Source organism: Barbatula barbatula (genome assembly GCF_947034865.1).
Source record: "Barbatula barbatula genome assembly, chromosome: 18".
In the NCBI taxonomy this organism is placed as follows: domain Eukaryota; kingdom Metazoa; phylum Chordata; class Actinopteri; order Cypriniformes; family Nemacheilidae; genus Barbatula; species Barbatula barbatula.
Window position 1 is genome coordinate 7,541,854 of NC_136781.1, and position 18,508 is coordinate 7,560,361.

At 40.2% G+C, this 18,508-nt stretch overlaps 1 protein-coding gene across 10 annotated transcripts in view; it reads right to left on the reverse strand.

Moving 5' to 3' along the window:
* Positions 1-18,508, reverse strand: part of diaph2 (diaphanous-related formin 2) — a 364,217-nt gene that overhangs the window by 33,036 nt on the left and 312,673 nt on the right. For 7 of the 10 annotated variants that reach the window (XM_079480327.1, XM_079480323.1, XM_079480324.1 and 4 more), the window contains 2 exons: positions 8,482-8,574; positions 7,158-7,208 (listed from right to left, as the gene is read on the reverse strand). In XM_079480327.1, the coding sequence (XP_079336453.1) occupies positions 7,158-7,208; positions 8,482-8,574 (144 nt within the window). The remainder of the gene's footprint in view (positions 1-7,157; positions 7,209-8,481; positions 8,575-18,508) is intronic. The other 3 variants (XM_079480319.1, XM_079480326.1, XM_079480322.1) reach the window with 1 other exon arrangement.

The window sequence follows — 18,508 nt, forward strand, 5'->3', positions numbered from 1 at the left end:
CTTTCTCTTTTATTCTTCACTTTCTCAAGTGGCAAACCGGCTAGTGGTTAGCTGAGCTGTGTGTCTGTATTTTGCTGCGTCAGGGCTCGGAAAGCCACCGGTCTGATGGAATTTCTGATGTTTCCGCAGTTATGTGGTGTCATCAGCATCTGTCCAAATCAGCACATATCTGAACAGTCAGTCCCGCAGGCAAAACAAACAGAAACTAGAGATAACGCTAACATTGCAATTATAATTTTTTGCATGAGCACGGTCCAGTGAATTAAATTTTGTGGCATCTAGCGGTGAGGCTGGGAATTGCAACCAACGGCTCACTCCTCCCCTCCCTTTTGAAGCACTACGTTAGCTGACACAGAACGAAGATGTCGTCACGTTTTTTCGCTTCTTTGCCCAAGGAGATAGCATATTTATGAAACGTGCTATGTAGAGGAGTTTGTCTATTTGGAGCTACTGTAGAAACAGCATGGTGAATTCCATGTAAGGGTACCGCGGTGTATGTAGATAGAAATAGCTCATTCTAAGGTGGTAAAAACATGTCACTTCATTATGTAAGGTCTTTATAGATCTCTAAAAACATATCAATAGATCCTCAGACAAATTACACACAGAACCTTTCATAAATCAAGCTAGTGTGACATTTCACCTTGTATTTCACTTCCAATAATTCACTAAAACTGTAATAACATCTACGCTTTAGCTTTTACGGACGAAAAGCATCCTCAATGTCCTATCCAACGTCGCTGGTACAGGTACCTTTTGTTGTTCCCCATAGGATGACACTCCAGTGAAGAGCCACTTCAAACGGATTTGATGATACATTTTTCTAGAAGGTCTTTCAACAAATAAGCTTGCAGTATGTCCGGTGGCATACAATAACTTCTTGCATTTGCTTCTACTGCCTGTTGTCCTCTCTGTGAAAGAAGCTTCTCAAATACCTGAAATACCCAAACAAAATGTTTCGCCTTGCAACAGGTGAAAATGCAAGCGAGGTTTCTTTCTATGAAACAAACTACGTCTTTAGTATTTGCACTGTACCTCCCAGGCTCCCACAAAATTAAAATCACAGACAGCCTCTCCACAAATCTAATATTATTTTCAGCCAAGGCTGGATGAATAAAGTGTTCGCTTGTTTAATCTCCACATGTTATTATTATTTAACTATACAAATAACAGGGGAACAGTCATTCATGCTGTGTTTTATATGAAGCCCCAACATCTGTGATAAATCATGCAAGAACATCCATAACTATCTTTTAAATATTAACAATTGATAAATAGGAGCCGTTAAAGCAGAGTTCTGATGATGACTCTGGGTGGTAAGGATGCTCAATACATTTAAACAACTGTAAAACACAGAGGTCTCTTGACATTCATCATAATACATAGCAAATCCACCAGGGGCAGTATGGAGCTCAACAGCATATAATGTGTAAGACCCTTCCAAAGGACAGTTAACAGTGTCTCACACTACATTTAGCTGTGATGGATCATATTAGCAGGTGAGATCATGTCATTAGAGTATCTTTATACAGTATATAGCGTTTGCAGTGCTGTGTTGTTTATTAGTTAATGACCTCATTCCACAATACTGCGAGCTTGACTGCCCAACACTATATTTGAGCTTCATAAAGTATATTTTTACTCTCCCTCAGGCTACATCATCTATTCCTCTCGCAAGGCATATCAGAAATGTACTACAGGGTGCTCCAATGCTGCAATAAGAAGGGAAAAAGGACATACTGTATAGTATTATTTGTGCCGTGTCTGCTATTAAACTGGCACCATCTCTGCCTGTGGCATGTAATTCTACATGCTCCTGCATTTATCAAACATCACATGTTCAACTCAAATGTTCTGTTTGCCATCTGCGATATAGTCAAACCATCCTCCATTCCATGAAGATATTTCATGAAACGAACCCCATAATTTTCCCGATCTACTTATTAACGCATCCTCCTCAGCAAATGGAAAGGTAAAATATTAATTTCCATGGCAGCAGCTGACAGATTTCAGATAGCCATGGACCCATAAATGCAGGTGCTTTCCAGCCACTATTTGTCTTATGGTAATAGACACGTCACACTGAGAAAATGTGGCGTGGGCCACCAAGAATGGCATTAAATGAATGGTTCTGATTTATTTACGTTTATAATTACAAAATAAATGAAAACAAACTGTACATAATATATTTTATATTATTAATATTTATATTATTATATAAACTAGCATAAGAGAGATTGACCTTCATTAGTTATCTTCACTCACTTCAAATCTTACCCATTTCTTTAACGACTTCCAATATGTCTTATATTTATAATATTGTTTATATTATAAATATATTTTTCAAAAAAACAAAACAAAACTGTAAACAGAAAAGTGAACAACGAGTCATGGCAGCTTGTACATAGCTTACACTTATCGAAATGATGAATCAATCAATCCTCAGTTAAGATTTTAAACCGTTATGACTTGAACAGCCATTTTTATTCTACTTAAAAAAACAAAACAAAGCCATGTTTTACACAATGGATCTACACTGAAGAAGAAAGTCACACGTTCTCATTTTTATTCTTTTAAAAGCAGCAGCATCCTCTGGCCAAACAAAAGACCTGCTGAATAGAGCTTTATTTAGCTCAACAAATATCATTATCAAAATCCTCTGTCTCTTTATAATTAGTAACGAATATGGCCTAACTCTCTCTTCTGAGGTTTCTGATTCTTAGTGCGGCAGAGTATTATCTGACTAACATTTTAGGCGTGGGAGGGGTGAAGCGGTTGGGGTTGTAATTGTAAAGCTCCTCGGATCAGAATGTAGAGATATAGCCTTCGCTTTTTTTCCGAAGTGAGTTATGGCTATATTAAGAATGTCTCAAGCCGGGAGTGAAATCAATTCAGTAGTGAAAATATGCAGGGGAAAATCAGATCACACTCTCAATTATGTGCTGCTGAGGGATATTTGCACTGGCAAATTGATCCACTATTGACAATTAGCACTAAAGGTGACCTTTCGTATAGGCCATTCATTTCTACTTTATATAAGTGACAGAGCACAGCAATAAAAAAGAAAAAAAAAAGAACCAACTAAAAAACAAGAAGCCGTCAGAATAGCAAACTACCACCACTATGTTTCTTTTTGCCTAAAAAGCAGAGTGGACGCTTCAGTCTGTATCAATTGGAGCTCAGCTCACGCTGCGAGAGAAGACAGTGGACAAAAGCGTCCGAGTCTGAGGTCCTTTATGGCGCTGTGCAATTGACTTTCACCTGAAAGGGCTGTCGCTGGGAGCCGACCTAGCCTTCATCGCACACAAACAGAGCGCGGGCTCCATACATCCATGACCATCGCTGTGAGCTCAGTGTGAGGGTAACAAGCAGTCGTCTGTTTTCTTTAACCAGACTTTAGGGGTCGAAAGGCTCTTGTTGGAAATAAAATGACTCAAGCCGACACGCATCGACGAACGGAGAAAGGAGCCTCTCAGGGTCAGGGAGTTTTACTAAGATCTGATTTATTCTTGAAGAATGGATGCGCATCACATGGTCAGCTTGTTTAACAGCCTCAATAAAACCTTGCTTCAGATATATGCACCGTGACGTTCAAACGCTACATAAAATCCTCATCTTTATCTCCATCGCTGTTCCTCACCTGTACTGATACATGAACCACACAGTGTTCTTCAATCCTCTTTATCCATCTAAACTTCAACACGACTTTTTCTCAATCCCTATTCTCCGTGCCCGCTAATACTCTGATCTCCTCCCTGGCTCCGCCCTTTCTTCTGAAAGAAAATATTCTTATCTATCACGAGCAGGTGATAGGTTTCAAGCCATACCTCACCGTGTGGCACTTTGCTTATTGATAAGTCTGCCATCTTCTAAGTCATACGCGCCGGCGCCGAGCACGCTACCCTCTGGTCCCTTTAGCCCTGAGCAAATCACGTTAGCCCTTCTTCCTGAAGGGGTGCCCTGGGGTGAGCGGCATGAATAACATCTATCAACACCCTGAAGTGAAGTGCTTGAGGTTTGGGAAGTGGGGAGCATAGCTGCTAGGCAAAAAAGTGTTAGAGCACAACACTACTATCTCTCGGTTGTGGGTGTGAGAGTGGGTTTGTGTGTGAAGATAACCGTGTTAGGTGATGGTTTGGTAAATGTAAAAGCGAAGTAGTATACAGAGGATCCAAGCATTAATTGCTGAGGGATTTGGGATCACAGTGCCGAGTTTGTGATATGATAACACGCTTTAATTTTTGCGGAAACAAAGGATGCGTTTCTCTCAATAGCGCAAGGACAAGCGGCAAAAACAAAGGAGGGAGAGAAAAAACAGCCTGGCTTTATAAGGAGGCAGAGGTAGGGAACAAATTATGGAGAGATCATTTACTCAAGAGAAAGAAAGACGAAAAGCCTTAATCTTTGTCCAGCTTTCGTATCATTCGCCGTACTCCTCCTGTCTTGCTCATTTGCTACTTCGCAGATTCATCCTCTTTCTGCTTTTAAAATTTCATGACCGAAAATAGGTAATTTAATCTTCATTAAACATACAAGGCTCACTTTCTCCTCTGCCGGGGTGAATTAACTAGTGGACTCGAGGCAGAATAGATGGCGGGATTCAAATGCCATAACTCTCACATGCATTATCTCATGCATCTGTTTTTAATAGGACATTCCTCCACAGATCAAAGTCAAACGGGTAAACCTGAACCCGGGGAAACTTTTGATGAAAGAGTGAAGGTGAAAAGGCAGTAAATAAATAAGATTGTCTCCCTCAGAAATCTGATTGATGTGGCTTTTGGGATGCCCCATATGAAAGAGCTACTCAGCCTGTGGCTTTCATCTGCGTCCGGCGAAATCGATGCCAAAGATGTATGAGAAGCTACCTGTGTCTGGCCAACAATCTCCTAGAGTACTTCGACAGAAGGCTTTCTTGCTAAATGCTTCTTTCAAGGTTACCTAGTACTGTAAACGCAAGCGTATGAAGCAGTGGAAATGGAATGGCTGTAAACGGTCAAAGATAATCCGGCAGGGACAACAAAAGCCAGATAAACATATGTGTCATCTTGCTACAAAGAATGACATCACCAGCTATCTCTGGAACACTTTAACAATGAGATAAAACCAGCCTCAAGTGCTCAAACACAGCAGTTCAGAACAAAGCATCACCATTAAAGCACAGAAGCGTCACAAAAACATGCTACAAGTCAATTCTTACTATTGTGTACTTGTAAATTCTGTATATCTTTGTTATAGCATAAAGAGGTAGAAAAGCAGACATAATTTATGAACCAAAATATAGGTCAGATCTGACCATGGATTATTTTTCTTCCCCCTCGAGTTTTACATTTGTGACACCATTAAAATGGATTACCTATTCACCATATCTCTACTGACACACTGGTTGGGTCTGTTCTTGAGCTGCTCAGGGATGTGTTACCATGTTACTCACATTAAAAAGCAGTACGCTGTCTTAAAAAGCTAGTTCACATAAAAATGAAAATTCTGTCATCATTTACTCGCCTTCTCGTCATTTTAAACCTGTTTTGTTCCTTTCGCAGAACACAAAAGAAGATATTTTGAAGAACCGAACAACGGCATTACCCATTGACTTGCACAGGTTTTGTATGTACAGTAGAAGTGAATCTTCAAAATATCTTCTTTTGTGTTCTGCACTTGTGTTTAACAAAACCCGTAAGTACACACGATGACAGAATTTTCAGCTTTGTGTGAACAATCCCAGCATGGTGACCTACATCAGTACACTGATCCTACACAACCAGGTACAAGTAGGTAACAATTCTGTAAAAACACAACTGCAAATTGTAAATGAATGACTCATTTAGTTAAAAATGTACCATTATCATTAATTTGACCCAAGAACTTTCATTCTCAATGTTTATGTCTTTGTACTCTAACAACACCTAAAAGTGTGTCTGCTTAAAATCTGCACCAAAAATCAATACTTGCAACACTCCTCTCTGAATCACTGGACCCAAAGAGCATCATGACACGTCCAAACCTTGCTGATCCGGATCTTAAATTCACACAGATATATTCTGAATGGTTTGTGTAACATATCAGTAAAACAGCAAAAATATACAAGACACAGCATACTGCACTAAAGAATTCATTCAAATCATAAATAATGCAAACATTCGCTAAACAGCTGAGTGTGGTATTGAATATGCTTTTCGAAGGCTTTCTCTAGCGATGCCATTCACATACAGTAGGCGTGCAAAGCATATAACTGTGAGGGGATTTCAAGAGGGAGTGTGTCGTGCACATACCAACAAGAAATTTCAAGCACATGACATATAAAAGCCAAGCATACACACTTTAAAGATGCATATACGCACAATCGCTCCAGACACTGCAATCCAGCTCTGTCATAGCTGTTTTAAAGTAGGCCAGAGAAGACAAGAATATATTCAACGTGGGCAATTTTTGATGCTGCATGGGGTGACACACTCTAACAGAATGGCAAGCTTTACAGGACAACAAGGAGGAAAAGATCAAAGGTATATAGCATTAGGAATTAGGGGAAGCAATTACCCCTATTAGCTTTCTACAGGCATGGACGTGCCGCCATGCTTTATCAGTGCATCTAAAACAGGACAGCTAAATACGGTAGAGAAACTAGACAGAGCTCCTACTGCTGGAAACATCGAAAAACCAATCTATCTATCTAGTCTTTTTTTATGTATTTGCTATTTTTTATAGAAACCCACGCATATGCACGCACGCACGCACGCACACACACGCAAGAAAACTTTTTAAAAGGTTAAATAATCTTATACAATAAAACCCTGATAGAACCTGATTATTATCCATATTTTTTCCCATAAACATTTCCATATATCACATCATTTGACAGTTGCAAAGTCATATACTGTACAAAAGTGGTTTGAACCCGATTACTGAAAATAATAAGCTAGTGCTTTTCGAACTACATAAAATGGTTAAAAGTACCAGTTTTTTCTCTCTCTCACTGTCTGTCTGAGCAAAGCTTGGGAAGATGGAAAAGAAAAAACCTTTTAACTTGCACACCCGCCTGTGGAGCTCAGTATAGTTTGTCTACCGTTTAACCCAGATGTGGTTGAGTCTGGGCAATAAGCAGGTGTTATGGGGAGGAGAGCAGAGCGATGGGGATAAACATAGATTCAATTTGTTACCATGGTTAGCACCCGGCCACCGAGGTGCAGAACAGGAAGGGCTTTGATCACCTGCAACAATGACGAGGGGGAAATTGACAGACAGAAAAGAGAGAGAGCGAGAGAGAGAGAGAGAGAGAAAGAGGGAGAAACGTCAAACAAGAGGTATTTCAGGAGTTCGTAACCAATTATCCACTCCAAAACTCTCAGTGTTGTCAAACCTCAGCCCACACACTCATCAGAAAGAGAGAGCAAAAAGAGAGAGCGAGCGAGCGAGACTGAAAAGAGAAGGAGAGGGAGGGATAAGACAAGTGACACTAAGCAAAAGAAAGCGAGCGGCGAGACGGAGATGAGACCCGGTATGAGACAGAAGAGAGAGGAAGAGCAGAGCGGAGAGAAACTGAGGTTTAAACTACACACACTCGTCTCCCCTAAATGTCAGTCTTATTTAAACAGATGCCACAGAGATTGGACCGCACGCTGGATGTAGTACAGGGCTCTGAGCATGTGTCTCTCTCTTTTTTTTCTGGCCGTGGATGGCTGGCAGTGGGGCGCCGTTCAAGGGCCTTATAGCCCAGCGTAGTGGGAGACGGGATTGATACAGCATGAAGCTTTACTTATTCATGGTCTCTTGTTAGAAATCCACAATGCATCATGGCGGGAGGACTTTTGGTGAGATGAGATGAAGTGAAAAACAATGCTGGGACAAATCACTGTTTATATGTAGGCATGTAAACAACATTGTAAATGGAGGGATACATTTGCGGACTGAGCAGTGATGCTTTTGGCTTGTGTTTCTTAATGACGCTGGACTTGTTTTTTGTCACACTGTAAATAACATACATCTCATTACATCCCTGGGGACTTTCTAATGACACAGGGATGTGTTTATGCACAGCAAGCATACACGAGAAAAGAGTGACTTATTGGGGCCATCGTACGTTGGTGTTCTGGAACGGTACGGCGGTTATAGACACTTGTCTGCCCGTCCTTGGCATTTCAATTCAACGTGGCACCTACAGCAGGTGGTGGGTTTCTCCTCCCCCGGGTCTGTTTGATTCATCATGGCAGGATGGAATATGTTAACATTAAGATTATGTAAAACCGCCCTCTAAGGACCCAGAATCTACAATCAATTTCAGTAATCAGTGACTTATGAATGGTAATGTGGCAATGAATCCAATATGAAAACATAATGAGAAGTTTCGAAACGGCAACTTACAGAAGGGCATTAAATTGAGCGATTTTATTTTAAGTGTGCAGAGAAGTCCTTCGTTTTGCCGATGTGATGAAATATAAAGCAAGAGGAGCAGGAAATGTGGGTGGTTAGTGTGAGAGGTCTCACCGTTGCGCGGGGTTCGTTTCCGGCGGTCACGGAAGGCCGCTCCAGACTGTAGGGCTTCCATGAGGCTGTCCATCACTCCTGTCTCGTCACCTTCTGTAAAGAGGACAGAAATGTGTGTCAGAGCGGAGATTCATGTGTAATAAGCTGTAGTGCACACGTTAAAAGATACACAAACTGAGCGAGGTCACCGGTCTATTTTCTTAGAAGCTGACCAATACAATTGAAATAAAATAACAAGAAAATAAAATAAACAACCAAGGCATGGCAAATGGGGCGGAGAGAAAAGCGAACAGTGTGTATCCCTGAAGACGCAAACGCTCTGAGGCGACAGAAAACATATGGAGAAAAGCCAAAGGATAAAAGTGTTCACTGATGACCATTGACAGGTATTCGCTCTGCGGCTTGCACAGGGGAGCTAAGTGCTCTTTACCAAGATTTAGTGTGGAGTCGGTCAATACAGGGGCTTTTTATCATTGTTCGATGACAGTGGGATGTACCCCGAAAACGGACGAGTAACCAAAGTGCTATGCGTCTCCACGGAAAACACGGTTTGGCTTTGAAAGAAACTGGGCCGTATTCCCTAACCGTGTGTGTGCACATACTTACGGAAAAATAAAATAAAAAACATTTAAAGAAAAATAACGTCTGTCAAACTATTCATCGCAATGAATCTCTTCCAGAATAAACGTTAGTGTTTATAAAACATAAGCATGCATATATTAAAGAAAAATTTATAAAAAATGTATATTGGTTTGTATTTACCAATAAAATTATTGGTAAATATAAATAATTACATGTAAATATTTCCTGTTTATAAATACAACATTAATATGCACAATACACAGACTATATTATAGAACACATTATTTATAAACATATCATATTACATAAACACAAACCTTTATTCTGGATGCCCTAATATGCAAAATATGCAAATGCAAAATAAGAAACATAAAACAATCTAAACAATAAAATGAAAGAAAATAGATATAAAAATTTAAATAACAAAAAAACATTTAATTCAGCAGTCATAACAAAATTGATAGAACCGCTTGTAGTACACATGCTTTTAACTGAATAAAAAAAGTGTATATTTCAAAGTTTTAATGCTCTTACTTTTAGCATGAGCGTGTATTCCTGAACTTTCACAGAATCGGTCGACCACAGGGTTCAAAAATAAGCTTTGGGTACATTATCTGTGTCATCTATTTTTACCCAGCATTAATGAGATCGAGGGTCCCCACTACATCATAAGGGTCCAGCAGAGGCATTCTTTTAAACTCGAATCATTACGGCAACTTATTGTTGTGTGTGTGGGATCGTTACGTCAATTCTGTTGTGTACATGATCGAGCCGCTCTTGGGAAATATTTAGTGAATGGGTTGGGATTTCGACGTCTGCCTTGGCAGAAAGCAAACGTCTGTGGCAGAGATGCTGGTAGCTCAAGGCAGCAGTTTCAGGCGTGTTAATCAATCTTTTGTTTCCTCACGCATTCCAAGTAGATGACAGTCAGCAAATTGAATTTATAAAGAGGAAGAAAGTTGACACGGCAACATAATTAATTTTGGAAAATACCACACACCCTCTACACAGGCAGAACTGTGTTTTTTTTCTTCTCTTCTCTGGAAGCATGTACGTCTTATACACAATACAGCTTAACAAAGCCAAATTAAACAAAGCCAACTTATTACGATTCAAACACACAAACAGAAACGCAAGGAAGAAAAAACGAAGGTACAATTATTTGTGATAATATCTGTATTGGCTCCGACGGTATCATTTCGTTGTTAATACCCTTTCCAGGGCAACTCCAAAATCAAAGTAGTAGATCACACAGCAAGCCGTGTTTAATAGCTACCCAGATTAAATCAAGCTAATTAAACTAGCTTTTCCAGAACAAGCATGGCTTATCTTACACCTTGGCTTAAAGCAGGTCAAGCTTGTTTTCTCCATCGAGTGTGCTGTCGGCCTCAGAAAGCCACGACGTCTCCAAAGTTGCTGCACGTGAAAGTTAGTTAGTGTCCCTAAAACATGTCGACATCAATCTGGTGCCCAAGCTGGGTGTTTGGGGGGCAGGTAAACATTTATTAGAAGCAACACGATTCCGGAAACTTCTCGACAGCTCCTTCATTTCCTTGTTTTGGAGGCATAGACATCACAAGGGGCACCTGACACTTTGATCAATTTGTCCTACTTCGTACTTGCTTAACTGTAACACAATTCATCATCTGCAATGGCCAGGACAGGAGAGCTGGGGAGGCTGGGTTCAGAGGATCTCAGACGTGGAAAAGCTAAATTACTAAAACGGGAAACATGCTCCCATGTGACCCCTGACTGCTCCATTAACAATGTCCTATTGGGCCATGCTTCTACTAGAACCAGCTGGACCTATGATCTCTACACATGGATAGGAGAGAAATTGCCAGAACATATGGTCTACATTATTTCTCTGTCTCATCAGCGTGGAGCGGGAAAAAAAAACACAGAATGTGATACAAGAACAAAATCAGAAGAAACTAAGCTGAAGAAATATTTTTAAGGAGCACAAACACTGAGAGATCATGACATTATCTTATGCATTAACATTCAGTGAGAGGAAATACCTGTACATCACAGACGGACCTCTACAGATGCGGATCATAAATGCCATAAGATGGTGATAATGGAGTCTTTATAAATATACATTTTACTGCCACAGCTGTCTTGTTAGTATTTATTGTCAAAGGTTTTATTATTTTTTATGACATTTCAAAACTAAATTAGTGTGTTTTTTAAAGTAACGTTATTATAATTAAGCGTTAATTTAGTTGCCTCGCGCTTATATTGTAGACATTGAGTTAGCACTATTTCTATTAGAAAGCACTTTCTTTACATGCATCTCAAAATAAACACCACAGCATTGATTCAGTCTTAAATTATAGTTTACAACCAACACGGAGGTATTTTTTTATTGCAAGATTGTGTGCAATACCCACACAGCCCTAAATTGTTAAACGATGCATAAAGTTTACACATAATAAAATGCTCAAAATTATGAATGAAATAAAATTCACGAAACTGTGAACTCTGCTATGATTTGTGACACGCTAAGACGAGTGGGCTCCATTTTTGGTCCCTTCTTTTGTCACGACTCGTTATAATTAACGTGCTTAAACACTGGAAGGCTATTTTAATGTCATCTCTTAGCAGCAAAAATGTAGACAGAATTCAATTATTTCCCACAAATCATTTCATTCTTATTTAATGAATCGGTTCAGAAAACTGATTGAATGGTTTACTTGTTTCATAACGCAGTTCCTTACATGTTTTTGAATGCCTCCGAGTTAAACATGTCTAAATGTATGCAAATTAAGCTCTTTATTATTTTCAATTATTCTTTTGAATGATATGGTTGAAAACAGGTCTGCCACAACAGGTAGAAAACCCTCTCACTACTCATTTATTGCCTCCCTTTGATGAATCGCTTATTGTTTTCTTTAATGCGTCTGCTAAATGCCTCAATGTAATTTAAAAAGTCATTAGAATCACAAGGGAAAATCTATTTCTGTTGTCAAGTAAACAGATCACCTCTGTTGTGGGACCCTTTCAAGCATCTATCTCTTTACTGTCTGGGTATCAGGTGGTTATGTGGCCCTAAGGCTGCTGCCAAATGTACCAGAATGCCCAGGGGCCCTGTTCAGTCTCTCCGATGTATTTATGGGTGCGCTATCACATTTTTAATTAGGGGCTAACAAGCACAGCCCTCCGCTGGATTTGTGAACTTCACACATCAGATTAGCTTCCAACAAGTACCCTGGCAAAGGGTAGGAGCTTATCTTCCACAACACAAGGGGAAAGAAATAGGGGAGGAGAGTAACAAAGTCAGGTGTCACAACGAGTAAGAATAGGCAGTGGGGGAGAAGGGTGAGCGTGTAAAATAATGGGTTTGTGTATGCTCAGTGCGTGCGTACTTGTAATTGTGTGTGGCATTACAACATCTGGAGATCTGAGTCATGGAGAACGGCCGCACACTCGACGGTGCGAGCTGGCTGACATTTCATTATTTCTACAACGTTTGCATGTGCACGTCTTGCCACGCAACTCCATTCCTTTCTCATGCCTGCTATCCGAACTAGGCATCTAGTAACATGTTTCTGCCACTGTATATGTATCTGCGCTTTGCGAGAACACAGACTTTGCAGTGCATAAACAAGATCATCAGGATTATGAGATTATAGTGTAAAGGGAAGTAAGAAAGAAGAAAGAAAGAGACAGGCCCATACACAACAAAACAATTGTTGGTAGTGTTGCTTTTACAAGACTTAGAATCATGCTATAACACTCAAATTTGTAAATTCCGAGATGCCGGAATATGTGGGAGAGAACTAGTTTACCAAAATGTTTTAATCCTTGTCATGTCTTACATGTTTAAGTCTAACACAAAAGATAATTTGAAGAATGTTGTAACTGAACAACGGTGGTACCTGTTCATTTGCATTGGACTGGTACAATAGTAGTCAATGGGTAACCCCATTGTTCGATTTACAACATTCTTCAAAATATATTCTTTTGTCTTTTGCAGAAGAAAGTCATACATGACAAGAGGATGAGCAAATCATTATAGAATTGTCATTTTTAAGTGAACTATCCCTTCAATGCCAGTCAAACAGAAACCCCCCAAAAAGAAAGATGTGTTTTGTGATCCTAAACTGTCCATCACATTTCTCTCAAACCAGCTCTGAAGAATGTAAATTCTTATAAACAGCATTTTAACTCAAAACGTTTAGCTAAATGCCACTGAGAATCCACAAGAACTGAAATATATTCTTCAAATTCCACTGAGAGGGCAAAGCTCAGTCAATCTGTATTAGACGGCATGCCTCGGTTCTACATATCAAACCGTGCCATTACAACAATTATGCAGCAGTGTCAACACGCTATGTTCCTGAATTCAATTTGCTATCTGTCACCCCTCCACGCGGTTAAGCGAAAAGACAGAGGATCGATCGAGAACTTAATTTCTGTTGGTTCTCATGAAGACTCTTGCTCTAGGGAGGTTAAAAGGCTATAGCACAAAACTTTTGCCACTTAATTCCAAATAGCGAAGATCCATCCGGAGGACATTGTATCTGTGTCCTCTCAGTGACCGACCGACAGCCATGGATCCACAGCTCTCATTTCCACATTAATAGGATCTAAACAGAGACTTGCGGCTCCCTGCTTGAGAAGGAGGAAAAGTAAGAAACTTTTCCTTTCTTCGTCCCTTCCTGTCCTTCAAAATATAAAAAATAATCTGTTACTCTGGAGAAAGACACCTGTGCTATTAACCTTGTGCACGCCATGTGAGAAAAGCTGGAGTGGGCCTGTACTTTAAAGCCAGCTGCATCATGGGATTCTGTTGTTTTCTTCACTGCCCCTCTTTGTCTGAAAGATTTCCTTTCACTGTGGCCATAGAGAGTGCATTAGCCGCAGAGTCAACAGTCCTGCCAGTTCCAGACTCGCACCTGTTATGAGGTGCTGCCTCTCCGGAGGATCTGACACGAGATGCAGCATTGTGACCTGTCAGATGGCCTGCTGGAATGAGAGCTCCCATGCGCTCGGAGAGAATGAGCGGACTCGAGAGTAATGAAGAAGATGGATGTGGCACAAGGCAGGCATTTTGGAGCTGGAACAGCTTGATGGGAAAACCCACTTATGTCTATGCGTAATTAAATTAGGGATGCTCGCACACGCCCTCCTTGAGAGGGGAACAACCTCCTTGAGTTCACATAGGCGCCAGGGGGTCTGGGCCTTAGACAATGAGGAGCGGAAAGGGATGGATACATTAAAGGCCAATGAGATGGCCGAGGTAGCCGAAGCAGATAAGTACTCCACCCAGGTTCTGTTTGTCACTCATTTATTTTGGTTGATTGGTTGGCTGGTTGGAAATGGAAGTGGATCAGACGGCGTGGCTATTTGCTTAAGCACTGCCGAGAAGAGAAAACTCCTGCTCTGGATAGCTGCATGCATGAATAAATAAAGAAACAAAAACAAAAATAAAGCCTCCATCTGGATGGATGTTGTAGGGCTCAGTATTAGAGGTTGTCAGGGATGTTTGGTTTAGGAGGAGGAAATGGAGACAGAATAGAAAGAAAGGGTAAAAATGTACGCTCTAGGAATAGCAGTCCCTCGGCTGATCCTTCTGTATTTGCTTTGACTCCCAGAATACCACACCGCCATACTGAATTACTGAGGGAAATATTTGTTGACTGAAGAGTTTTTAATTTTCTAGGCAATTTTAAAGGCAAGACTAAAGAGACACATTGGCGACAAAACAATTGTTAGAATATGCTACTGATTGTGAATACACAACGTACAATGCAATATCATAAAAGGTCTCTATAGAATAAAGAAGTTGCCACATAGTAACAGCTACCAAATTCTTCAAAACCTTAATATGCTAATTATTTACCATTTCACAAGCTTGGGTTTAAATAACAAAGACAGTTTCACATATCACTGCTCTCGTCCTGAAGCCTTGTATTTGGCAAATATCTAACAAATAAAAGTGCTTTTCAACTTTGACAACACAGTATTTAATCATTTTAAAATACTGTCTTTCAGAAGGATAGTGACGATATTCTACTCTGATATATATATATATATCAAATATTGCATGTGGACTAAATGTATAAAAAACGGACTAAAACTAAAAGCAGCAGACCTGTTCTGAGAGGCCTCCATTTGCATATTCTTCTCATGCGGCTCACAAGGAGAAATAAAAGATAGCTGAGATCTATGGCACGTGCCCCACATTTTTCATGCCATCTTCCTGTATGCTAATGAATCACCACAGTGGTTTATCAGGTTGGTGATGCATAGTGGCCGTTCCCTGCACTCCTTGCCATCTGCTTACTGAGATCACAGACCATATGAGCCAGCCTTATCTGAAAATATACTTCATAAATCATCAGCCGGGTCCGACAGTCACTGTAACACTGTGCAAGAGCATGAATCTCGTAGAGATACAAGACAAAGAGATCTGTGTCATTCTTCTCTTAGAAACACAACTCTATACTTTAGACTTCCAGAGGTTCTTAACCTTGGGATCGTGAGCCATGAGGGTCACAAGCGATTCACTTTCAGCTTGAAGTATCCTTACACAAGGCACATAATGTGAATGTAAAACCTGAGCTCCTCGCAATCAAAACAGACAGATGAAGAATAACAGAATGGAGCAAAGGTTCAACGGAATGAGATATTGGTCCCACGACATGCTTTTTAAGCTGAACTACTTTTAACTCGCTACAGTGTGTTGAAATCACAATGTTAAAAAACATTGCTCTCAGCCCAATAATATCGACTAAACACTAAATTTGTTATTGCTTTAATGTTTCTCACAACGCATGAAGCAACTGTTTTTCAAGCATTGTTGTTGTCTCTTCTATTACCTTTGTTAACTGTCCTCTCTAAGGATTTAGACTTTGTCAACGTGATTTCCGTCTCAACGCAGCGAGTTCAATTATTTATGAGTGACTGCCGAGTGGCTCTCCAGGTCCGAACTCTTGATAAGGAATTATCAGAATGTAGACCACCCATTGCTGTAAATTAATGACATGCAACAGTGTGAACGTGTGCTCGGTGAAAAGAAAGGAGAGAAACGGAGTATTCGCTGATGTATCCTCTCATTTCTGCTACATGAGGTAGAGAGCTAAATGAAGTTAAAAAGGCTTAACGTGATTAGGACGTTTAGTCTATCCTAATTAGGAATGGTTAGATAAAACACACAGGAAAAAATCTTATTTTTTCTTAGTTAAATACATATACAGTAAATGCGATACATAAGAAACACACATACATAATTGTAGGATGTTTCAAATTCATTTCTCCGAGCTGTACTGGCAATATTAATGGAAATACGGCGGATTTCCTGAATGTCACTACGACTTACACAGATGCTTATCTAGCTAAATCAATGGATTCAGTCATCGCAGGTTACATATTTCGACACAGCTAACTCGTCTCCGGCCAGACTGATGGTGAAATTCGCCATGCAATCATCGCCTTAAGGCGCACGGCCATCCGGCTGCCGATACGGCGCAAGCTAATACGCGCTTATTTATTAGAATTGATGCACTACTGTGGATAAACCCAGTGCCCTTGTTGGCGTCTTTCAAGGTAAAGACAAAAATCACAATGTCAGCAGTCGCGCGCTCCGAGACATCCTGAGTGGAATTTGCTTATGTTCGGGATCCAGCGGGCTTTGGGATGTAACCTGCCGTTCTTCAAAAGAGGATGGAGCTCCCTGACAGTGGCGTAAATAACGCTCAATAGCTGATGTGGAGAGATGATATGCATAAAGGACAGACGCTCATTTCTCAGCACCGATGCTGAAGCCTGCAGACAGCCGAGATTTAATATGATAGTTAAAATACAGATAATGGCATACCATAGGCGGCTCAGCATTATGGGACATTACTTATCGGGTCCGCTTATTCATAATGACCAATGTGGTAGATGGCATATCTCAATGACTAATTAAAAATAGGAATGCTAATTAGAGAAGAGACAGCGGGGTGTGCGGCTCTTGGTGGGTTTCTGCTTGCATCATACAGATTAACATATTATAAAGTCACGACCTTTAACAGAATTACCTTTAGCACCGGGTGACCCACTGGACGGGGTCAAAAGTCCTACACCTCACGAGTGTGTTTTAGATGTCTCTCTGTGTGCGGCTGCTTAAAGGTGAAGTGTCATTTAAATAAATGTTCGTATTAAAGGGACAGTTCACCCCAAAATAAAATAAATCTCTCATTATTTATTCACTCACCCACGAGTTGTTATTTATCTGTAAATAAATGTTGAAACATTACGGATTACTTCTTTAAAACAATATATAAAGATGGCTTTAAAGTTATTGTAATCTGCACACACACATACAATTTGACCGAAATCTATTGACCCGCATGTGAGAGCAGATCATAGAAAATCTTCAAACATAAAAACAAAATGCTATTCATTCGGAGGCCTACTAGACAGACTTACTGTGCTCAACCACACAGATAATAACCATCATCATCACATAAAGTGAGTCAAAAGAATACACTAATCTTCCTCTTAGCCCTTTAATCCTCCACATACTTTGTCTAACCCTTTAAAGAGATCATTTGTACTGTCAGACAAGAAGAAGCGAAGCTACTTCTTGCCTGACTCAAGCAGGTGTGTGCCAGTCTTATTTAACAACAACATTTATTTCACCGTCTGCTTTTCAATGCTGCATGGACGATGCACGATGACTCAGCGAGTGACGGATGAACAAAAACGTTTATTTCTTTCTACGTGACCTAAAGATTACAAACACCAGCAGTAAAAATTAGATGACAACATTAAATAATAAATAAGAAGAAAGTCAGGCCTGCCTTGAAGAGTTAAACTTGCTTCGTGTGAGCGGAATGAAAGGATTTTTAAAGGGCTTTAATAAAAAAGAATGAGGTCAGAGATTTTCTACTTCGGTTAGCAAAGGATGTGCTGCCTACAAATGTGTCATGTTTGTAACGGAACAGGGACGGAAAAGCAGAGTCTTGGACTGGGTCATGTCTTTATCTTCAGCAACACATTTTTTACAGAGCACGTTTATGTGGCCAACATAGCATAACATAGAATAGCAATAAGATCAGTCAAGTGACCATCTGTTAATATAATTATTTATCTCTAAAAAAAGGGCAACACAAGTTTTGACAGAAAGAAACTTGGGAACAGAAATTGGGAAACAACCAGAAATTGGGAAAGGGTGACCTGAGTTAAAGGTCAACCATTATGCCAGGGTGAAAGCAGAATGAGTGCTTTGGATGGCTTCTTAAACGTGAGTGGCTTTTGAGCTCGTGTCAAATACATGAACAAAAACACTCTTGGTGACCCTCGTCCGTGACCCTGAAACCACCAGCAGGCCGAGACACAGCACAAACAGACACACGAGGAGATGTCTGGTTTTGCAGAGTCAGTTCTTTCACTTTTTGCTTGGGAGAAAGTGCCATCATCCCACAGTAGCAGGCAAGACGTCCTTTGTACA